The sequence below is a fragment of the Acipenser ruthenus genome, chromosome 27, assembly GCF_902713425.1.
Source record: "Acipenser ruthenus chromosome 27, fAciRut3.2 maternal haplotype, whole genome shotgun sequence".
Taxonomy (NCBI): Eukaryota; Metazoa; Chordata; class Actinopteri; order Acipenseriformes; family Acipenseridae; genus Acipenser; species Acipenser ruthenus.
The window spans coordinates 5,270,530-5,293,912 of record NC_081215.1 but is presented as its reverse complement, the minus strand read 5'-3'; the positions used below and the strand labels follow the sequence as shown (position 1 = coordinate 5,293,912).

At 41.6% G+C, this 23,383-nt stretch overlaps 2 protein-coding genes across 5 annotated transcripts in view; one reads left to right on the top strand and one right to left on the bottom strand.

Moving 5' to 3' along the window:
* The window catches only part of LOC117431976 (rho guanine nucleotide exchange factor 10-like protein), an 82,739-nt gene extending 71,057 nt beyond the window's left edge, over positions 1–11,682 (bottom strand). For 2 of the 4 annotated variants that reach the window (XM_059002059.1, XM_059002061.1), the window contains exon 1: positions 11,399–11,682. The gene's annotated coding sequence lies outside the window, so the exon portion shown is untranslated. Of the gene's footprint in view, positions 1–11,394 lie in introns of all 4 variants that reach the window. The other 2 variants (XM_059002060.1, XM_059002062.1) reach the window with 2 other exon arrangements.
* A 1,785-nt stretch (positions 11,683–13,467) lies between these two features.
* On the top strand, positions 13,468–23,234 carry LOC117432085 (protein RCC2 homolog). The gene is made up of 13 exons (XM_034053535.3): positions 13,468–14,030; positions 15,938–16,146; positions 16,484–16,577; positions 16,747–16,890; positions 18,457–18,588; positions 18,735–18,823; positions 18,920–19,034; positions 19,414–19,580; positions 19,812–19,992; positions 20,163–20,268; positions 20,412–20,484; positions 20,781–20,858; positions 21,229–23,234. Exons 2-13 carry the CDS (start codon positions 15,943–15,945, stop codon positions 21,331–21,333), a joined length of 1,488 nt encoding a protein of 495 aa, XP_033909426.1. The 5' UTR covers positions 13,468–14,030; positions 15,938–15,942; the 3' UTR covers positions 21,334–23,234.
* Positions 23,235–23,383: the final 149 nt, after the last annotated feature.

Below are 23,383 nucleotides of genomic sequence, written 5' to 3'. Positions count from 1 at the left end.
ACGCATACCTGTACATCTATATGTATTATAAACTGGAGGGCTCGTCTGATCCTATACAAACTGAGGAGAAAACTCTTTGTTAATCCCACAAGAAAAGCATGTCAGCTATCTGTATCAATGGACGAAAAAGTGAATGACCTTGACGGATACCAACAGTATGTACAAAATAGTGTGGAATAAGAACTGGCAATGAATAGTTTAATGAAAATTGGGCAAGTGGTATTTAAGACCTAGATGTCATTAGGTAAGGAAATGTGACATACAGACAGACAGATATACAGATAGAGGTATCTCCCTAATCTGATACTCCCTGTAACTTAATCTAAATAATGTTAATACCAAGATTCATCATAACTGGATCTGTGCTTTTCGAGATATATGGAAACATGTGAAGTGTCTACCCTGCTGCCTCCCCTGCTGTATATCATGCATATTGTTGGTTGTTTAAATCCAGCTTTGTAACATTGACAGGTGAGTTGTAAAGCAAAGCAACAAAGTTACCTTTTTATTGCTCATGTGCAATATCTATATTTTGAAAAACGTTTGTTTGCAAGGAAACACTAATCTTATTCACTAGAGGGTTTTAGATCCTGCCAAACTCACATTACCGGGCTTGCAACAGAGCAGGTGTTTATCCGCAGTCACATGTTTCACTTTATTACACGTACTAAACATTTCAAGAGGTGTGTCTGTATTTAATGAGGAAGTTCATCTTTAATTAGAAGACCTGCTGATTTGCAGGTGACATTAGAGCATTTCATTTCATCACGGGACAGTAAGGCAGCTGCACCTGCCCTGACACATTCCGCGCTTGACTCCTCCTGAAGGCAATCCCTGTTGCTTCATGACAACTCCAAGCTGTTTCAGTTCTCCTCCCCTGCATTCCTACATTTCAAGCACAATAACTAAACACTCAGTCAACAGCTATGGCCAAAGGTTTTGCATCACCTAGAATTTTAGGAAGGAAACAAATCTATATGAACATAATTTCGATTTTTTTATTTAACATCATGCAACTAAAGAAACTGCAAAATTATATCGCGAAAGTCTACCGGAAGCCAAAATAGTAGTACTGTATTTCATGTCAGATTTCTCCAATTTACCAGTTTTTTTGTTATATGGAAAATTACAAAGCAGAATGCTCAATTTGTTGACGTAATATTATTCAGCAGGTTTCATTCGCCTTTATGAAGCAATATTAGTTCATTTATAGGAGGATGCAAAACGTTTGGCCATAGCTGTACAAGAATTTTGGATCCGCTGTCAGTCTTGAGAGAGGAACAGGATTAAAAGGCAGGGTGTTCAGGGTGGGGGTGCGTTCACTTGCTTGCCCCAGTCAGTCTAACTGTAGCCAGTGTCATTGCCCCTCATGTTTCAACACTAACCTAATACACGACAGACAGGAATTCTACATTTCTGGTTTAACATGCATGCTTGTTGGGTAAAGCGTTACAGCATATGAAACATTATCGTATATTACAGAAAGCATTTGGGTCTGAAAATGCAGTGGAAAGAAATCTACAAACATCAAGGTTTGTGAAACAGTTTCTGTGATACAGTAAAGCTAAGGACTGTGAAAGCAATAATTGTGAAACTGTATTTATGTTATCATATATGAAAGTCATTAATCTGTATTGATATCCACAAACTGAAAAAAACATCCAGATTGATAAATAACCCATGGGTTTCACTCAGTAAATGCCTGAAAAGTCCCTTTGGGACCAGAGGAGAGCTGCTTTGTCATGAAATTGACACAGCTCTATACCCACATCTCTACAGTTCAGTTCAATGGCCATTGTGCACATTAGGTAGGTCTACATACAGTATTGTAAATCTTATTGTACTAAAATGATACAGTTTGTAAGACATTCAAATATATACTTTATATAAAGTCAACTGTGTTGTTTGTTGGATGTCTTGCAGGGTTTGTTTGAATCATTTACAGTGCTAGTGCTGCTCAATTCTGCTGTACTGTATCTCTTTGTAAAAGTGGACATGTTTCTGCTCTCAGATTATAGTCTGCTATTAAACTGTTTCGGAGAATAAGCTTCTTTGCATTGTTAATGCTGTGACAGCGATTCATTATCACCCATTGCAACCATTTTTTTAGCATAATAAAGCATGAAATGAGTCCCGTCTTTGTTAGGTAAAGACTGGATATTGGAAGGGAGTTCCAAAAGCTAACATTAGATGGGGTCCTAGTAAGGTTTAGTTCCATTATAAAGTCTACAGTACCTTGTTAAATATTGTAACCAGGGTACGCTCTCCAAGGAAGGCTATTAAAGTGGTTGTTTTGCATGCTAGAAAAACTTGGACCTCATCCGTTTTCTATTTTGGAAAATATAGTTTATCGGAAGTGCTATTTCAGTTTTGCAGATTTCTATGTGTCTCTGTGTGGAGCTTGATCACTGCCTGACACTGTCTGCCTTGGCTTGGAGGCAGAAGGAGCTTGCCCAGTTCATGATGCTATAAAGAGTTAGGAGTGTCAAAATACATTTCTTTGTGTTTTTATGATTGCAAATATTGTGTTTTTTTTTAAAGTCTGTGTTAAGGTGCTTTGAGTTCAGAAGCTGTTCTCCAGGTCTAGCCCATGCCATAGACATATATAATACAGGCTACATATAAAGTGTCTTGATATTAGTAAGCAGCAGCATCACCTAATGCTCAGCTTATTGCCAGCAAAACTGAAGGAAACTTGTTTGCAAAGTGGCAGGTCACTAGATGGCGCTGGCTCTTACTTCTAAGGCACTTTGGCAGATCTAGTCTATGTTACATGTATCTATGGTAAGCAACTAGAACTAAAGAAAAGCTCCTGAACTTTTAACTTCTGACTCCTGAAAAGCAACCCAAGATGTGATGCCTGAAACAGAAAATGATATGCACAGTAAATCTAAAGAAGAAGGATACATTACTTTAACAGGGATAGTTCTTACTCATACCAAGGTATTTCATGCATACTTTTTAGAAAGCTTTAGTTGCTAAGCAGCCTTCTATCCACTTAGCAATAATCTGTCATCCGGAAACAAGGTGTTTTACGTAATTCCTCACGCTTGTTTGTTTTCCCCGATTTTTGTCCGTTTGGAGCCAGTAAGTGAAGCCTGCCCAGTGACAGGCCTGATCTTCAAAGAATTTGACTGCTGGGAGACTGTGAACTGCGCACAGACACCACACACACACTGCCCAGTCAAACACACATCGCTTCAGAACAGGGCAGACTAATACAAATAGAAACAATATAGAAACACAGCAGAGTGGAGTACATCACAGCTACAAGAGATTTAAACTGTTTTTAAAGTGCAATTCAGCTACTCTCTTCCAGACACGATTCTCAGAGCTGTAACTGGATAAAAGTAAATAAAGAATGAAACTGTTCTAGTGACTGTTATGTAGGCAACTTTACCAACAGTATATTCCTGAATATCACACTGGTTTATTTAGAATATCAGACTTGTTCATTTCTATCAGCATCATATCGAGATCAAATTGATTTCAGTTGGGACTCTCTCAGCCCCAGTTAGGATGCTCTGTGCAATTCACACTGCAGGGATGGAAATACAACTCCTATTGCATAGCAGTTTCACCCATTCCAGGTGTTAATACAAGCTTGATGTGCCATAGTGTGTAGTTAACAAGCACAGGTCTGTCTTATTAAACTCATAGTAAAACCAGGAATGGATCCAACTGCTCTGCGATCGGAGCCTTCTGTCCATGCTAGAGGTGGGTTTTAAATTTTAACATGAAGTCTGTGTGGCAAAGTGCCCCGCCCCTGTGTGCATTTGTGTGTTCTGTGTTGTATGTTGCGTGCGTGTGTGTGTAAATGTTGGTGTATAGTCATTGGTACACGGGATATAGACGGGTCTGTGTTTCACGTGTATTTAAAATATAATATGTGAAACACAGACCCGTCTATATCCCGTGTACCAATGACTATACACCAACATTTACACACACACGCACGCAACATACAACACAGAACACACAAATGCACACAGGGGCGGGGCACTTTGCCACAGTCTGTGAATATTTTATAAAGTCATGGAAATGTTTAATGTTGGTGAAATTATTTCTACAAAGTAATTATACAAAACCTTACAGGTGATCTTTGACTTTTGTGTATTGTCCGGTTGCAGATTGGATTGTAGATTGTATACTGCGGATAGAACCGGCTGCAGCCCCAGTTTGATACTGGAGCAAGCTGGTTTGACGGAAATGTGGCATAAGGCAAGCAAACCGAAAAGTCTGTATCATATCCAAGTTCATGTCAGCTCCGCAGTGTCTTAAAGCGACAGGTTGGCAATTTCACTTTTCAGGTGAAATGACTAAGGAAGTGCAAGACTACCTCCAAACCAGGGTTGCGAACAGATATCTCTTTAACCTACTGTAGTGCAGAACCAGATAGCATGTTTTAAAGTGAAAATACATGTTTTCTATAACAGGTTTGTCTTTCAAAACTGCACATTTGAGACCTTACATCGAATGTAAGTGCATAACAGGTAGGATTTGTAGAATGTAAGCTCAGAAGGCATGGAGGATTGCTACTCAGCCAATAACCAGAGAAACCCTGTTCAAGGTTTACTGTCCCTGGATCGGATCAGTTTACTGGAGTGTGTTAGCTCTTACTCCCCCTCTTCCTCCTTCAATGTTCAACTCATTCCAATGAACGACTGTCACCAGCATTAGCTGCAGACTGTCTCAACTGACCCCTCGTATTTCACTGTTTTCATTTGTATTGATGATAAAATATTTCTCCAGAAAAACACAAGCGCTCACTCCCACATCTTGGAATTGAACCCTCTTCTCCGCATGCAACACATCTGCTTTGTATTTCAGCTGTTGCAAAATCACTTCCTATGCAGAAAATTCCAGCATTGGATTGGCTCCTTCACTGTCCTGCGGGGGGGGTGACATCACCATGGAAGAACACCGATGAGAGAAAACAAAGTTTTACCACAAACGTTTACTCCAGTTTTCAGAGAATTTATGTCATCCAAAAACCTTAATCTTTTCTCAGCCTTTAAAGAAGAGATAGCTAACAGATGTAGTCCAGATCTTTGCTGGTCATTTTCAGGAGTAAAGTTAATCTGCTAAACTAAAAGAAACAAGTAAAACAAACCATCAATCGTCAGCACAATGAAAGGCTAATAGGTCTTAAGGCCTTCGATAGCCTTTAATGCTTACCCCTGATCAAAAAAGATGAAAAGGCAATGAGATGTTTACGGTTCATCCATAGCTTCAAACATTCAATCCTCTGTATAGCTGTAAGAAACTAAGGGGTTGATCTGATCAACTCATACCCTGCAGAGATAAGCCATGGCTGAATTAGAACATTTAACAGCACCAGCATAGTTATCCAGGGATTGCCCCTAACAATGAGATGGATGGCTTCCCTGGTGTTGTTAAAGCTCTCATGAAATCCAGCTGTGTCACATCTGAGCTGGGTATAGGTTGAATAAACCTTTAAGCCAAGTAGACAAATGTTGCAGCTAGTACCTTCATTTGTGTCAATGTCCAGAGTTCAGATGCACAACAAGACCACACGCTCCCTCAGAACCAGAGGGATTAGTCAGTCTCATCCACTCACAGGGACACTAAGCCATGAAGATAGTAAGGAAGTCAGTGAAGAAGGAACTCCTTAAGGAACTGGAACACATTACTCTGACCTGAACTGATCTGTCCTAACCTAGTGCACAGGTCTCTCATACTTAAAGATAAAAGAGTGGACACCAACTACCAGAACAAGGTAATACTGTCGGTTTGCGCTGATTTGTTGGTCATTATTTGTTGGCCCATGTCCCTCAGCTCTAATCACTAGACCACACTGCTTCCCTGTCCCTCAGCTCTAATCACTAGACCACACTGCTTCCCTGTCCCTCAACTCTAATCACTAGACCACACTGCTTCCCTGTCCCTCTGCTCTAATCACTAAGCCACACTGCTTCCCTGTCCCTTAGCTCTGAACACTAGACCACACTGCTTCCCTGTCCCTCAGCTCTGAACACTAGACCACACTGCTTCCCTGTCCCTTAGCTTGTATCATCTGTAGCCCAGTCAGTTAATAAGCAGAAATCCTCCCATCTGGTATTTCAAGACTGATTGTGGATCTGTCAAGCGGAGGTAGATTACACCTTTACAGCCACCAAGAAAATATTGAAATCTGGGTTCATTCAGCACCCTTAAGAAACCTCTTTCATGGTAAAAGACTGTCGATCGGGAGCAAGGTGAATGAGACTATAGATTTGTCTCAAGGCTCAGGAACAGCCATGACTCCAGGAGTCTATCTACAGACAAGCTGAACCCATGTGAACACACGGCTCCTGTGCATACACTGAAACACACCGCTGTGCATGCACTGAAACACACCGCGTGCATACACTGAAACACACCGCTGTGCATGCACTGAAACACACCGCTGTGCATACACTGAAACACACCGCTGTGCATACACTGAAACACACCGCTGTGCATGCACTGAAACACACCGCTGTGCATACATTGAAACACACCGCATGCATACACTGAAACACACCGCTGTGCATACACCGAAACACACCGCTGTGCATACATTGAAACACACCGCATGCATACACTGAAACACACCGCGTGCATACACTGAAACACACCGCTGTGCATACACTGAAACACACCGCTGTGCATACACTGAAACACACCGCTGTGCATACACTGAAACACACTGTGTGCATACACTGAAACACACCGCATGCATACACTGAAACACACCGCTGTGCATACACTGAAACACACCGCATGCATACACTGAAACACACCGCTGTGCATACACTGAAAGACACCGCTGTGCATACATGATACCTCTTGCCTGAGGGCGCTCTCTTTAAGCAAAATCATAACACATGTGCAGGATGCTCCTGGAATATATCTTCTGTTAAAACATTTCCTTGACCTAATCTTATGGATGGAGGCGAAACAGAAACCCAAAGCTTACAGGTGTATGAGTAATGTTAAGTTTCTGTGTGGATACACCTGCCCTGTAGATAAAGCCAAAGCCAACCATATTCAAATACAGTTAATAAAACTAATCCGGGTGTGTAGCAATAATTAGAATAAGCCTCTGCGTGCTGTGCCAACCTTGGTGTACACCCAAAAAAAACAGAGCTACAGCCTTTTCATTATTTTATTTTTATTTGTATTTAAATGTATTGTGAAGGTTAATACTTTGTCCTGCATTGTGTGGCAGCTTTGTGACACAGACTGTTGGCCTCGATTTCACTTCTGACCTGATTTGAACCCGTGCCTCCAGTGGTAAAAGGCTGGTCCATTAACCTGTTGATTATTAAGTACAAATGACATCCAATACCTAACACTAAAGATGTCCTACATTGTAGCAGAGCCTATTAACCACTATTGGAAATACCAACCCAACCCCAAATACTTGTATGCCCCCTATAGTATATTTTTTTCTTTATTTGTATTAAAATCAAAGAAACAACTATTACCGGTTTCAGACAGTACTTTTCAATACAAAAAGCAGAAACGTAGCCCTGCCTGTAAGTTACCGTGTTAACTTTAGTTAACCAATACTTTGTTAAAGATGACCTTGTCTAAAAGTATTATTAATAATAAATACAATAAATTACACTGAAATAAACTCCAAACTGAAATATCCAAATCCAAAACAATTAAGTATTGTAATAAGGTACATTTAACCAATGGCTTTAGGTTTCCATCAATTCAGAAGCATATTGTTTCCTGCAAAGACCAATAGGTTACCCCCACCATCTGCTAGCTATCCTTAGTACTATTACCCTCCTCACGGTGAACAGAATTACAGAAACTAAAAGACAGGTCAGGTATATCTTTAACAGAAAGGATTTGAAATGACATGAAACCTTAAATAAGTCGATGTGAAATTGACACTGGTTGGTTTTGAGTTTGCACGTAGGTTCAAGACTCTCATTCCTGACCCAGGGGCTCTTCAGCTGTGTTTTGGCAGCTCTCTGAGGTAATGATGGCTGCTGACTGCGCTTGTGAAATTCCTCATTGGTGTGTGCTGCAGATCCAGGCTTGCTTCTGCACTGTTATCCCAGTATAGGCAGGGCTGTGTTTTAATGGAGGGAGGCAGCTCAGAAATAAATCACAGTGGTATGAAACAATACAGACTGCTCATCCAATGCAGTTCAAGGTACCATATCAGCACCATACTATGTGCTTCTGTATCAGGACCACTGTGGAATACATTGCAAACCCATTGAGTAGCAAGTATTGGTAATGCTGTGGCCCTGGTAATTATTCTCCTATGGCTTCTTCAGGGTAATACGCTGGTATTAGAATATATTAGTATCCCAGTGGTATTTTTGTACTGGGGAGCCCAGTCTCACATAGCACTTTCCCCCCCAATTAACCCACAGCAGGTTCATAACCCTAACCCTCACCCACTGCACAGAGATCAGGGCACATTAATAATTTACAGCCCTGCTGTTGGTTCTCAGGAGAAAGGGCTAGGCCATGTCAATAGACAATAGCAGAAAGCAGCTTGTGAAATGCACAGCAGAAACAGCACAGGGATTGTTCTCAACAGAACAGGCCAATCTGGGGCTGACTCCTACTGCAATGAGACAGGGGCAAGGTATATTAACATATATAGAATGCACAGTCAATGGAAATGTCTTGCTAAATTGCACACTTTCTGGGTACAGAACAACGTATGTGTGTAATAACTGTTGTCATAAATACTGCTACTTAGAGGGCTTTGATACATGGATCTTCTATACCTGCTGTCTACTCACTTGCACATACAGTACTAGCACTGATAGCTGCATTATGAAATGGATTACCCTGGATTTTGAAGACTGTCTCCTAGCAAACCTCAAAAATCCAGCCAATGTCATAATGCTGCAGAGGACTATGCCGACTATACCTGTCTTCCCAGCACCGTGAAGAAATCCCTAAGAATTAGTCCAATCACTGTGGAAATGCAGCCAAATCATTGCAACACATTTATATGCCTGGATCCACCCCCTAGATACAGCAAATACAGTGTAACAGCCAGCACACATACTGTACCATCACACACCTAGACTACCGGATTCAGTACAATGTAGCCTCTGTCAGGCACTCGGCTCGCTTTCTCACAGAACTGGGTATCCACAATGTTCTTAGCATTCTAAGTAAATGCGATATCATACATAATCATATTGTACTGTCAGAAATCGGAATGGCGCACTGATACATGCGTGCTGTTTGGCTCTGGGAGCGTGATATGTACGGCACTCTGGATCTTGGTTTAAATATTCCTCAAATTTGGTAGTTTTGCTCTGGGGTACATAATAAGTAATAATATACGACAGGATGTACCGGTACGTTCAAATTAATAATATTTTAATTTTTTAGTTTTTAGTTTTTATTTCTTACAATTTATTTTAAGGTATAAAGCACAGCACAGTAGTGTGTTATTACTTAAAATTCACATGTGGTAAATAAAGTGTTTAGTATTACTGTAATACGATTTGGTGGTTAAAGTTACAGATGAACTACCAACAGAATCACAAGATCCACTTGACACAAGAAAAAACAAACACAGGTAAGCACTGTATTATTATCTATACATACCAAATGTACACAGTAGCACCCTGCCTCACAAACACACACCCCATTACACCATACTTAGCGCTACCCAGACACACAACAGCAGTGTCACACATCCACTACACTTACAGTACATTCCACTGCTCTGACACACAGTTGCACCCCTGCACCACCGACGCCTCACTGTCACGCACACTGATCTCATTGTATTTAAGAGGACTCGTCACAGAAGCCCGCGTTATTATGCTGGAATCTCAATCAAACTGACCCCCTGTCCCAAAACTAAACCAATCGCTACAACAGTGGAGGGAATTATGAAACGAGAATTTGGGGACCAGAAAGGGATTCCGTAGATTCCATTTCTGAGTTCCTGAAGTCTTTAATTGCAGATTTTAACATAGTAAATACAGATACACAGTGCAAATACATTCAATAGCCACTAAAATAGTTTTTTGCAGGACTAGGACTGGTATTATAAAACGATCAAAAGTGAAAAATACTCTTGGTCTAATCACTTTATGCCTGTCATGGCTTTAGCTGAATGGTCTGTCTTACTTTTCTTAAGTTTTATAAAGTTTTATAAAGTTAATTCAAAACCCTTGCCCTGATTGTGGCTCTCAAACAGTGAGACAGTGGAGAAAGGGGGGTCTAGACACACCTGATAGATATCAGTTCTGAAGAGTTCTCTCAGAACCCTGTCATGTCTTGACAGCACCTGTGCTCAGCTCAGATATGCATGCATGTGAGGCAAAAGCTGCAGTTAAAGTGCTTCAGTAATACTTTTAAATCTCTGCAAGAGTTAGAAAGGATCTCTTTCAGACAATGTGAAGCTCACATATTCCTAAGAAATAAAAGAACTATACCAACTACACTCTCATATGTATAAAGGGGATCTGGGACAAAATCTTTCATTGGAAGAACTTTAGTTCTGGTTCATCAAAATATTTGTCCCAAATTAAGTTTTTGATAACCTAAAACAAATAAATCGAAGGCTGTTTTAATAAAGTCTTTTCTAGACGTTACCGTTTTTTAAAGAATAGTAAAGAATCTTCTTCAGAGGGTTGCCTCGTCCCATCTGCTGTGTAGTTTGGGAAGGGGAGAATAAAACCTGGTAGGAGGTCATGAAAGGATTTTACAGGTCAGCCCAAATTCTAAGATGTGGGACAAAAAAAAGGCCAAAGTGACAAAAGTGAGGTCCTGGGGAAAGTCGAGGCCAGTCTGGGAGCAAATATTGTCCTTTTGCCATAGAAACAGAGGAATCAAAATCCTAACAGTCTGAAGCCTCATTTTCAACCTGCTACTTTGAGATCCATGTGTTTCTGAGTTAATATTGAAATTGTTTTTTCCACAGCTGAAAGCTCTAAAGTTGTCTATTTGTGCTCGATTCGGACTGTTGTCTGTGTTGCACTGCCAGGCCTCGCCCTCCTTATTTTAATTAATCTAATGCCACTAAACGACTCTTTTGCTTGGACTGCTTGCTGCACTAACTATAGAGGATAGTATAGTTGACAGCAAACAGCAGAATCAAAGATCAGTCTCCAAAAAGGTGTATTAAAAGCCTCCCTCAAAGCCAGCATTCCCACTAGTTGGGCTTGTTTTTCAGCTGATGTACTGCATGTCTGGCTGACAATAAATTTAGAGGTCGTCACCAGGGGAATTCATCTTAAAATCGTTATATAAAGCTCTGGTTATGGAGCTCTGAGGCAACTAGCCTCCATTCCCACTGCACAAGCGCTCATGTTGCCCCACAATGAACAAGTAGCGCCCCACTGTTCAACCCCCTACAGGCACCCCAGCCTTTGTTGCACAGAGAGGCAAAGAATGGACACTTACTCACCTCCTCCTCCTCAAAAGGATTGCTACCAGCTAGTAACAGCAGCTCCTTTGCTTTTAATCTCAGGAATCCCCTTGTCTTCCTAGGTCCTAAGCAGCTGGGCTCTCTCGATCTGCTCCCATTGCTTTGCAGTACAACCCCAGCTTGGTGACCCTACCCCTTCTTCCAAGATGCAGAGAAAGCAGCAAATAAATCCTGTGTCTGAGTGTGTGTGTGCGTTCCCACAAGAAGAAATGCTGTAGTATTCTGTGCAAGCTGCTGAATCTAGGAACCTCCTCTCTCTCACTCTCTCTCCCCCCTCCTCGCTCTCTAGCTCACCCTCCCACCCTCGCAACCACAAAAGCTCTTAGCCAATCACAAGGCTCTGGGTCTCTTTTGCACCAATGAGATGCAAAGTGCAGGGAGGAGAGAGAGGGAGAGAGAGAAACGGAGAGAAAGGAGGGACTCTCAGGACTGAGAGCCTTGGGACAGACTCTGGCTGGGGCAGTGGATGGCTATCATTAGGAAATGCACATTAACAAACCACCCCCACCACTATCAAAGAACAGAATTCAAAGATCTGGGTCAAATCTGAAAATAAATGAGGATGGGGAAAATGTTTGGATTGAACAGGCTGCACTCTCCTGTGAACAGAAACCAGGCCTGGTGTGTACAGTCATTTGGAGAGCTCTGCTGGAACTGCTCATCAGAGCCCAGTGATGTTGACTCAGTCACAAGCAAACACAATATACAATAAACAAGAGCTGAATAAACAAACAATCAATTGAAGCCATCGCTTCTAGACTGTAATCAACACAGCAAGTCTGTGCGTCTTTGATTCAATTTACAGCAGAACTAATTCAGTGATACTTTGTATGAATAATCGTATTGCCAAGAAAATAACACTCTATTTTGAAAGTTCAGTCCATCTCACAGATGTTTCTGACCATTACAATGAATGTATTGTGGCTGCAGCTTTAAGGTGGTATGATGCTTTACGTAGCATAGGCCAGTAATGTCAATCCGGGTAAGATGGGCAGAAAGGCTGATAGGCTGGAGAATTTGGGGCTCTGGCACCAAACACTTGGCTCAGTAGGTTGCTAGCGAGCTATATACTGTACCAGCTGCCAAGACAATAGAGGACATTGCCCCAGCTGCCGGGACCAACAGGGTTTGTGAAGCACCAGTGATGTGCGATGGGCAGCAGTGTAGAGTAGTGGTTAGGGCTCTGGACTCTTGACCGGAGGGTCGTGGGTTCAATCCCAGCTGGGGGACACTGCTGCTGTACCCTTGAGCAAGGTACTTTACCTATATTGCTCCAGTAAAAACCCAACTGTATAAATGGGTAATTGTATGTAAAAATAATGTAATTGTATGAAAAAAAAAAAATAATGTGATATCTTGTAACAATTGTAAGTCGCCCTGGATAAGGGTGTCTGCTAAGAAATTAATAATAATAATAATAATAATAATAATAATAATAATAATAATAATAATAATAATAATAATAATAATGTCTATTTGTAGGTGTTAATAGATAGTGCCGTCTAATTTATAGAGTGTAATGCTGACACCTGCTGGTGAGATGAGGCAATGGAGGCACACTATTCAAAAGCATCTCGTTACAATTGCTGATGGCTAAAGTCGTTACATCAAAACGTGATTACTGGTTTCCAGATACAGCCATCAGCCAGTCAGATGTGATAGAAGAAAATGTGCCTAATATACTACAGTGCCTTTCTTTGAAAGTACACGGGTTAATTTATTTTCTTTTTAGCGTCACCTAACTAAAGTTTACCATAATAAAAACATTGAAACACAGTGAATGCATGTTCAAGCATGTTAAAGCATAATATGATAGCTTCACTACGCTTGGAACAAATGTAGGTTCCGTAACCTGATGATTCATATTTAGAACTTCGAGGCGTTCCGTGTAAATCCCTGAATTTGAGAACCTCCCAGTCCCTTATAGTCTGCGGTCCGATTATTTTTTCACTAGTCGCGCCTCACTCAGCACAGAACTGCAGGTTTACCCAACTTTTCATTAGTCTTCCTTCTCACAGGAGGGCGCTGTTTTCACTCATTGAGCTGTTTTCCACTCTTTTTTCGTCTCTCAAGTCCCCCGCATGTGTTTCTATTTTGTGTGTTTCTTCTCGGCTCATATTTACATTTTTAACAAAAAGACAGACAGAGACGGAAAGTGGGCGGGCTTTTGTTACGTATTGACCTTTTAGACGTAATCAGATATCTTCACTTTAGCGCTCGTTTACAATTTGCTGGAGAAGAAAAGCTAACTGATTAACCGTCAGTTTTATTAGAGTAGTGGACACGGTGTGGTCGTTATTAAGAGGAACTTTTTTTTTTTGTCATATACATTTTCTATCAGTACGTATTGTTTAACCGATAGCAAAATTGACTTTATTCTAGCAATCAATGAAGGCTTAACCCACGTGGTTTGATGAGACAGGCTGCAGATTCTTTTGTTCAAAATCACTCAAAATAAAGGAGGAAGACAGGCGGCTAGGACAGTAAACCAGGAAGAAGCAGCGCACATTTAAACCGAATAAAAACAGCCACGCTGCCGAACATCAAAGTTTATTTCTTCAACTTTTCGGAGGGAGAAAGTTTTACGGTATTATATTCTTGAGACGCTAAGGTATGCATCTGTGAATTTAATTTCGAATTGGATATCTTAATTTATTTTATTTACTGGTTAATTGTTTAAAAAAGATTATTATATGCAAACGTTTTTTGTATTTATTGATATTTGTGAACCGTAAAATTATATCTGTATTATATGTGTGAAATGCTTTTTTGGAAATGTCTGGTTTTGATACACTGTGTAGCCTATCAGCTGAGCAGAGACAAAGGAAACGAAACGGCCCTGGAGTCTGATCCGATATGAAATGTATTAACCCTGCTTGCATTGCTTAGCACTCGACATGTTTATAGGCCTGTACAAAAAAAGTATACAGTTTTCGTTGATTTTTGCTAGGGGGTTGAACTGCGAAATATTTGACTTTTTAAAAGCTGTAAAATGAAACTTGATTGGGGGGAAGAACTTTTTTTTTTTATAAAACCATTTGTTAGTATGTAAAGTGCTGCTGGTCATCTGCTGTAGTAACGGGTTTTATATATCTAAGTGAAGTTTAACATCATGATATGCTGTCAACAATGTGTGTGTGTGTGTGTGTAACGGCTCTTTGTAATTTAAAAACCTGCAGCATTTAAACTAAAAAGGTTTCGAGCAGTATTTTCAGTTCTTTGTGCCATCGCCGGCTTTTTGTTCGCCTTCCTACCAACCGTAATATCCCTGAGGGATGTGTGATCCAGGATGCTAACATTTAAACAAATTGCTTTTCGTACGCTGTTTTCATACTGTATATATTACAATACGGGAATTAGGAGAGAATGATAATGGTACCTCATTAATACGACAAACCATCGATTATGTTGATGAGATGCTAATGTTATAAGGAGTGTGTGCTTTACTGGCACGCGTAATCGTGATAAACCGCACAGCTTGGAAGTGTGTTTAAGATGGACTCCGTGTCTGTTCGTATAGCAGACGGTAGTGCCTCCCCCATTCTGTCGCTATAACCCTAGGGGCTAATGCTTTGTTCGGGTGAAGTACCACCTTGCCCGACTTTGTCGATAGTTTGGGGTGGTGCTGGAAATATTTAATACTGCTGATCTTGTCTCAGGCAATTTTGAGTTCGTTATTCACAGTACAGTTCATGGTCTAGTGTCTATAACTTTCCCAGAACTTATAACTCATACAAAACAGGGCTGTTCTTCCTAGCAATAGAATCAGTTCCTGATAAGAGAAATTCAAATAAGTGGGTTTACTGGAAAACAAGGTTAATTTTATAAAGCTGGCAGCTTTATTGCATTTAAACTCTGCATATGGCTGATATTAAAAGCATGTTTGACAGTCTGGTGTGTGGTTGATGAATCTGACAAATCTCCCTTTACATCTGCTCAAAGCTAAGAGAAGGTTGATGGAATTGGGGGTAAAAATGTAACCCCTCCCTCCCTCCCTTTTATAGTTTTAGTAGGACTCCTGTAGCCAAATTAAGCCATTTTAAAGCATTGCTTTGAGCTTAGTCACACAAGAGAATTAGTCCTGCAAACTGAAGACCTGGGTGTAACTGCAATAGGAGTCTGTACTGCTGTCCATTGTGCACATGCAGTCTGGTGGCTTTGTGCTGTTTTAGTTTAACTACCAGAATTCAGCAAGATTTTTTTTCCTTGTTTTTAATCGGTAGGTTCTTTGGGTCAGTCTCTCATTAATGTGCCATCCTAAATGCTGTTTAGGTGAGTCATCATGGTGGATTGCTTTAATTCAGTTAAGAACCGTTTTTTTCCAAAGCAGCAGCAGCACAAAGTAGAAAGAAATCAAAACTAAAGAGATGTTGGCTTTCATGGTGCCTAAAGAAGGGTTAATTTAACAATCTTCTTGGCAGTGGTATTGTGATCAACCCTTGTTTAGATCAATAACACAAACCCCAGTGTCTTTACCGGCCATGCCTGACAATATTACCCCTGCTTTCTGCTCTGCAGACACGATGCCACGGAAGAAGGTGAGCGAGGTCTCTGGGAACGGGGGGATGAAGAGGAAGAGAGGAGGCGGCAGGAAGAAAGAGAAGGAGTTCAGCAGCGAGGACGACTTTGACGATTTCGAGCAGGAAAACGCCAAGAAACCCGGCAAACAGTCCGGCAAATCCAGCCTCCAGCCCATCACTGTCCCCGACGACATCAAGGAAAAGATCGTAAGGCATTCCTTGTTTCACCTGACATTTATACAGCAGCGTTACGCACTCCTGAACAAAAAGGAGGTTAAGTGAAAAGGAACTTGTTGCGACCTCAAGCGACCATCCTTCACGTTTAACATCGTGCACGTTCCCAGGGATATTTATACCCAAACAATATAATTATTTAATTAAATACCATAAAAAAACTGCATTTATCTAGCAATGAGTTACATTTGTTTTATATTAAAAATGGGGCACCCATTACTGGGTGTTTTTTGTATTTCACGTGCCATAAAAGCACGGTTACTTGAATGACCTAATTCAAGGTCCTTTTTTTTTTTTTTTTTTTTTACAGAAACTTGAACGATCCAAAGCCAAGGGTCAGCTTCTAATTTTTGGAGCCACCAACTGGGACCTGATAGGCCGTAAAGAAGTCCCGAAACAGCAAGGTAGGGTCCGGGCTACAGTAACGTAGATGTTTTTCTGTACTTTGACTTTGACTTTATGTGAAGACTAGGTTGTGTGTTCATTTGTAGTCGTAATCCAATATATTGAAGTTTTGAAAACCAGATTTGTTGCTGGAAGGAGAAAGCTGTTGACTGTCTCTGTTTTTGACAGCTGCCTACCGGAACCTGGGTCAGAACCTGTGGGGCCCTCACCGCTACGGCTGCCTGAGCGAGGTGCAGGTGAGCACTGTGGTGTCGGGTCCCTGCTCCGCACACAGCCTGCTCATCACCACAGAGGGCAAGCTCTGGAGCTGGGGTAGGTACCGGGGGGAGGGACTGGGTAGCAACAGCACAACACCTGGCCACTCTGGTTTGAAGTGTTTCTGAACAGTAAGTGCTTTGAAGTTAGGAAAAAGGTTCTGTAAAACAAAATGTTGTTTTATATATACAGGGGTGGTCTGAGAAATTACATTTTATAAGAAACCAAGTCAAGGAGACGCATGTTTTGCGTTAGTGAAGTACTAGAATATAAGATTCATGGAAGATACTATCCGTTTGTTTATGCATATCCTGTACGTACGTCTGTCAGACTTCTGTAGAGATTTTACATGCATCTAGAAAACCACTTATCCAATTGTGGTGAAACCTGGTAAGGACATTCTTTAGCACAAGTTATTGAGAGTATGTCGCTCTTTTATTTTTACAAGCTGGAGGTAGGCTGTAGATCATGGTGTTCCATTTTTCATGATGCTGAGCATCCAGCATACTTATTGGAGAGGTTGCTGAAGCGTTGTACTAGAACTTATAGAATGTGTGGTAATGACTGGTATTGGGAGCCCAGATTATTATTATTATTATTATTATTATTATTATTATTATTATTTATTTCTTAGATGCCCTTATCCAGGGTGACTTACAGTTGTTAAAAGTTATCACAGTACAAAGTATTGCATTATAAAATATCACATTACCAGTTATCGCATTATAAAATATTTACATTACAGATAAGAGCAGATATGAAAGTACAATAAAATCAATTCAAGTAAGAGCAAAATAAGGCATACAGTAACTTAAGTAAGAGCGAATTCGACTAAGTGCAGTTAACCCTTTGCGGTCCATTTATTAATCGCGCGTCAGGCACGCCAGGTCTAATTAATTTTCACACACGCAGTTAATTTTATACGCGCTGTTTAAAAGTATTTTTTTTCACAGTCAAACGGGTTTAAATGGCCCTGCATATCAACAAAGCACACACTAGGCATCTCCAGCCCCTCCCCAGCCTTTTGTTTGCTATAGCGTTCAGCTGTGTAAGAAATAAATAATAATAATAATAATAGTCGTACATACCGATCGATCATCTCCAGATCACTCGTTTTATCATTATTTTATTACTATAACATCTGAAAAAAGCTCTGCAAATGTCCATGATAGTCTCAGTGCGCTGACGCACTTAGCCAGCTTGTTTATTATGGACGCCCATTATCTGATACCTGATACCATGTATGACTATTCATGAAATACGCCTTTTTTTTTTTTTTTTTTTTTCCCGACTTGTCTCGGCTCCTGTCGCTACCACTCGGCAATTGAATGGTTTTCTCGGCTTTTTCCGGAGAAAAAACGACTAAACACCCGTTTATTGCGTTGCTATAATGATGTCGGACCCAGTCCGACAAAGGACCTGTGAGGAATAATTGCAATGTCGGGCCCAGTCCGACAATGGACCGCAGAGGGTTAAACCTTATAGTAACTGTTTGCTTGTATGAGTAAAATCAAGTAAGAGCACGTAGTAAGTACGATACATGGGTGAGAATGATTTCAAAAAAGAGCAATTGCAGAAAAGGTGAGTACAGATGCTGAGCTAAGGTTTGCGTTTCTCCCTCAGGCCGAAATGAGAAGGGGCAGCTGGGCCACGGAGACACCAAGCGCGTGGAAGAGCCCAAACTGGTGGAAGCACTGGAGGACGAGGTGATCGTGGCAGCAGCCTGCGGGCGCAATCACACCATGGCTCTCACAGGTAGAGGGCGCTCTTGAGTGGATTTGTGCTAACTTGTTTTTTTGTAGTGCTGTGTTTTTGAAAGGTGCTGCCCCGGTAGATTGAGTGATGTAGATTACTGTCCATTATGGAGGAGTGTGAATTCTCACAGCTGTTCTTTTGTTCAGAGGCCGGCTGTGTGTTCTCATTTGGGGAGAATAAACTGGGCCAGCTTGGGCACGGCAACCAGACAGACGCGGTTCCTACTCCTGCGCAGGTCAGTGCTTTTCAATCTGTGTTTTCTATTTCTTCTTCTCCACTCCATATATTGTCTCTTACCCGTCTGCCTCTTGCCGCCCCTTTCTCCCTACAGATCCAGTACAATGGGCAGCCCATCGTGAAGGTGGCATGCGGAGCAGAGTTCAGCATGATTGTGGATTGCAAAGGGAACCTGTACTCCTTTGGGTGTCCGGAGTACGGACAACTAGGTAAGCACTAGGGTGGTCATCTACCGCATAGTAAACGAGCCAGGATAATTGTCATATTGAAATGGCCGGCTTTGGCAGAATTTGAGGGTAGTTTTCGCTGGAAGGAAATAACTGCAGTGTTTGCGAGGGCAGTAAATGGATATTTTGCAAGGTGCCAATCCTAGCGCAGGCCAAGTTTTTATATATATTAGACGATGACTGTTTTATTGTACACTGAACTTTTCACACTGTCTCTGAGTCTCTCTAATGATAAAACATTTTTAAACTGTCCCTTCAGCAGCAGGTTTCACAGTATGCCTCGTGAAATTGGGTTTAGTTTGAGCCTCCTGTGGGTGATCGTGTATATCGTGAGCTCACCTGCTTTTCTATTAACCTGCAGGGCACAACTCTGACGGGAAGTTCATCGCCCGTGCCCAGCGCATCGAGTTTGACTGTGAGCTTATCGCTAGGAGGGTGGCTATCTTTGTTGAGAAGACAAAGGATGGCCAGGTCTTGCCAGTGCCCAACGTGGTGGTGCGGGATGTGTCCTGTGGAGCCAATCACACGGTGAGGAACCTTCCTAGAGCGGGGAAACTCTATTCTCTGGGGCTGGAGTTCAGATCTCTGAGCAAATCCCAGTAACTGAATTGTCTTAACCAAATCTAGCCACAAGAGGGACACAAATCCTAATTTTTCAAAATGTAGACGGAAGATAATATACATTTTGAATAGTGTGCTCTAGCTAACCACCCAGTTTGTGGCTGCGATTTGCTGAGTGCCTGGTCTGTCTCTCTTCAGCTGGTCCTGGACTCTCAGAAGCGAGTGTTCTCCTGGGGGTTCGGAGGGTATGGGCGACTCGGGCACGCAGAGCAGAAGGACGAGATGGTTCCACGTCTGGTCAAGCTCTTCGACTTCCCAGGCCGAGGCGCCATGCAGGTCCACGGGGGCTACCAGTGCTCCTTTGCAGTCAGCGAGACAGGTAAGAGGAGGGGAGGGACCGTGCGATAGCTCTTGACTTATTGCAATGTGGATGTATTTGTGTCGCATGACTTGATTTATTCGAAGATGGGACATTTTCTGAATGCTTGTCACTTCCCAGGTGACTCCTGGTCAAAGCCTGACGTTGATGGAATGACTTGTGTTTTGCAGGGGCTCTGTTTTTCTGGGGTGTGACCAATACATCCCGAGAATCAACTATGTACCCCAAAGCTGTGCAAGACCTGTGTGGCTGGAAGATCCGGGACCTGGCCTGTGGGTGAGTAAAGGGTTGATTTTGTTTTTGCTTCCATGGAAGCTGTGATAGTTGGTACAGGCATCCCTTGGCACAGATTATTGTGTGACTAATGTAGACTGAATCTTGGCTATAACTCTGTGACCAGCTTGGCATTTCTCTTCCAGGAGGAGCAGTATAATCATCGCTGCAGATGAGAGCTCAATCAGCTGGGGACCTTCTCCCACCTTTGGAGAGCTGGTAAGATCGTCTGGTGTTTCTTTGCTGAAATGTTCTGTCTGTTTTTATACATGTATGAAAAACAGTTTGTACATTGGTTAAATGAGTACTTCAAACACTTTATCGAAAGCTGAAACTATAGTGAAGTAAGTTTGACAGAACTTCACGCAAGTGTTCTCGCATTTCATAGCATAAGCAGTATGTATAAAATATGCAATCGACAGGGAGCAGAAATCCCAAGAAAACTGACAGGCGGTGTGTGGATGACTCGCGGGTAACGCTTTAACATGCATGTTGTGTGTTTTTGCTGTTTCCAGGGTTATGGGGATAACAAGCCCAAGTCGTCCACCACAGCCCAGGAAATCAAGACGCTGGATGGGATTTATGCTGAGCAGGTAAGTGTTACTGATCTGGAGGAGACAGAGAAGGAGTCTCTGTTAACCTTTTAAGGCAGAGGATCAAATCTGCTGCAGGAGAACAATTAAAACTTGGCTAAATTCACTGGTGCTGTTGACTGCCAGGCAATTTTTTTATTTTGTTAATCTGGTGATCGTTTAAACGGTTGGATAGGAGAGTCACAGCCAATGCCTGGTTTCTTGGCATTAAACAGCAGAGTGAACTTGGCTAAAAGATAGTAAACCGCAGGGAAGGGAGTACATGGAACTCTGTGATTTTACTAATACATTGCTGCAGTGTGTGTTGAAAGGGTAACGCGCTGTTAAGAGAGAGCGTAATTAATTATCTTGCATTGTGTTTGTGTCCCAGGTGGCAATGGGCTACTCGCATTCCCTTGTGATTGCACGCAATGAGACGGACCAGGACAAAGAGAGGCTGAAAAAGCTGCCAGAGTACAATCCCCGCATGCTCTGATTGGGCGCTGCGCTCCACTGCTCTGACCTTCAACCTCCGAAAGGCAGCTGATTCCATTCCTAGATGCACTGGCTCCCAGCCTCTTCCGACACGCCACTGGAGGGAGTGGGGAACAATCGGACATTTAGAATATCCCATCCCTTTAACTCTTGTCAGGGCAAGCAGGGTCTATTGGACCCCAGCAGCCAAAAGCAAAAGCTGTCATAGAGATGGGCTGTGTTTTGTTCCTTTACAAACCATGTTCATCTGCAGATCTTGAAGGCATGTGTTGTACAGCTTGCCCTGATAAGGGTTGGAAAGAAAATACACCTGTTGACACAACTTATTTTGTTTATTTGGGGGGGGGGGGTATTTTGTATTTAATAAAGATAAATCAGGTGAATTTCCGTGGCACGTTTATTGTAGCCCTCTTTGCCTCCTGGTCAGAATCAGCGATCACCTTTTGTGTCTTAAATTTCAATGTGTTTTCAGCTTCAAGTGATTTTTTTTATTGAAAAAGAGATCCCAGATCTTATAATGAAGCCCTTGGTGCTTCTGCAGCTGGAATCTCATTGAACCTGATCCAGCATGGGGTTTACCTGAGGAAACAAATCCCAAGCCTGATCTAGCAAACCTTAAGAGAAAATTATTGAACAAATTAGAAATGTTGTTGGGTAGTTTTAGTATTTCATTTTGTTGAACAAAAATCCATTTTAAAAAAACAACTGTTTATAGAACAAAGCAAAAGCTCAGTTTGCATTACCTCCTCTCTCTGGAACGAGACTAGGTCTTGAAGTCCGGAGAAGTTTCTGAACACAGATCATAGACCTTGACTGTACTGTGTAAACTTTGTATACAGAAAATCTATTTAAACCTCAGGTCTAACGGGACCCTAAACCAAGAGAATAGTCTTAGTCTTGTGAAAGGGGAATTGCTGTGCTTCAATATTGGATGCTTCCTGTGTCCTTGGGGTCAAAGGTCAGGGTTGTACTTTGCCCCCCTGGGGTGTGCTTTATTACAATCTATTAACTAAATCTAAACTCCTATTTATATCGAACCCAAACTTATTACTTCCAACCGGATCTTGTTTGTAACAAAAACCTACAAGTTTTGAATATGAAAGTCATTAAAAACTCAAATCTAGTATTCAGTTGTATGTTGACCTTTGTACTGGAGATCCCTGATGTGATTTCTAATACAAGGTTGCTACAAAGATGCTTGCTCTTTTGACTGGTGGTTTAGAAAATAGACTCAAACTTCTGTCTAACCCAAGCGCAGACTTTAGTTGCTTGTTTCACTGCTCCTGAATCCTGGTTAATACACAACTCTGAGGACAGAAGCATTAAGCTTGCAGTCTGCTTCCTCAATTCTACTGAGACTGGAAGGAAGCGGTGTTCTGTGTTTTAGTGCTAATTAGCACAAGCAGAGCTAAGCTCTCCCAGTGTAGCTGGCTGAGTTTTATTCTCTGCCAACTTCTAGTTTTAAGATTCCTGTTCCCATAACTTTGCCAAACGCTTCCATCAGTTGCAGGTTTAATACTCTGCCTACAGCAATCTGGTGCCTTTTTCAGTGGCTGCAAAGTTGGTTTCTCCTGTTGCCCTGTATTAACATGCAGTCTCTTCCAGCTTCAGTGCCCAGACATTCCTGGCACCTGCTGTGTCACAGTGCTAGAGCTGCTGCACAAACTATTCTTCCTTTAGGTGCATTACATATATTACTGGTTGTGGGAGACAGAAAAAAACATACCTGCCAAACACATTCTGTCTGTTTCCATTAATTTAATCCTGTTGAATGGGGTGACCTTTTGAGGTGTTTTTTTTTTTTTTTTAAAGCTGTTCATGTTCTATGGGTCCTGTTTCACTTGTTTTTTTTATATATATGAATCTTGGAAATGTTTAATAAAAGGCTTATGTACTACAATATCTTATCGTGTGCTGAGTATTGTTAAACACAGGACATTTTACATGTACTGTAGAAGTGTTCAAAGAAAAGTGTTGACGAGCCTTTGGTCAAACCTTGCTTATTGAAATACAAGGCAGGTGCAAAATTAATGATTAACGTAAGTTACTTT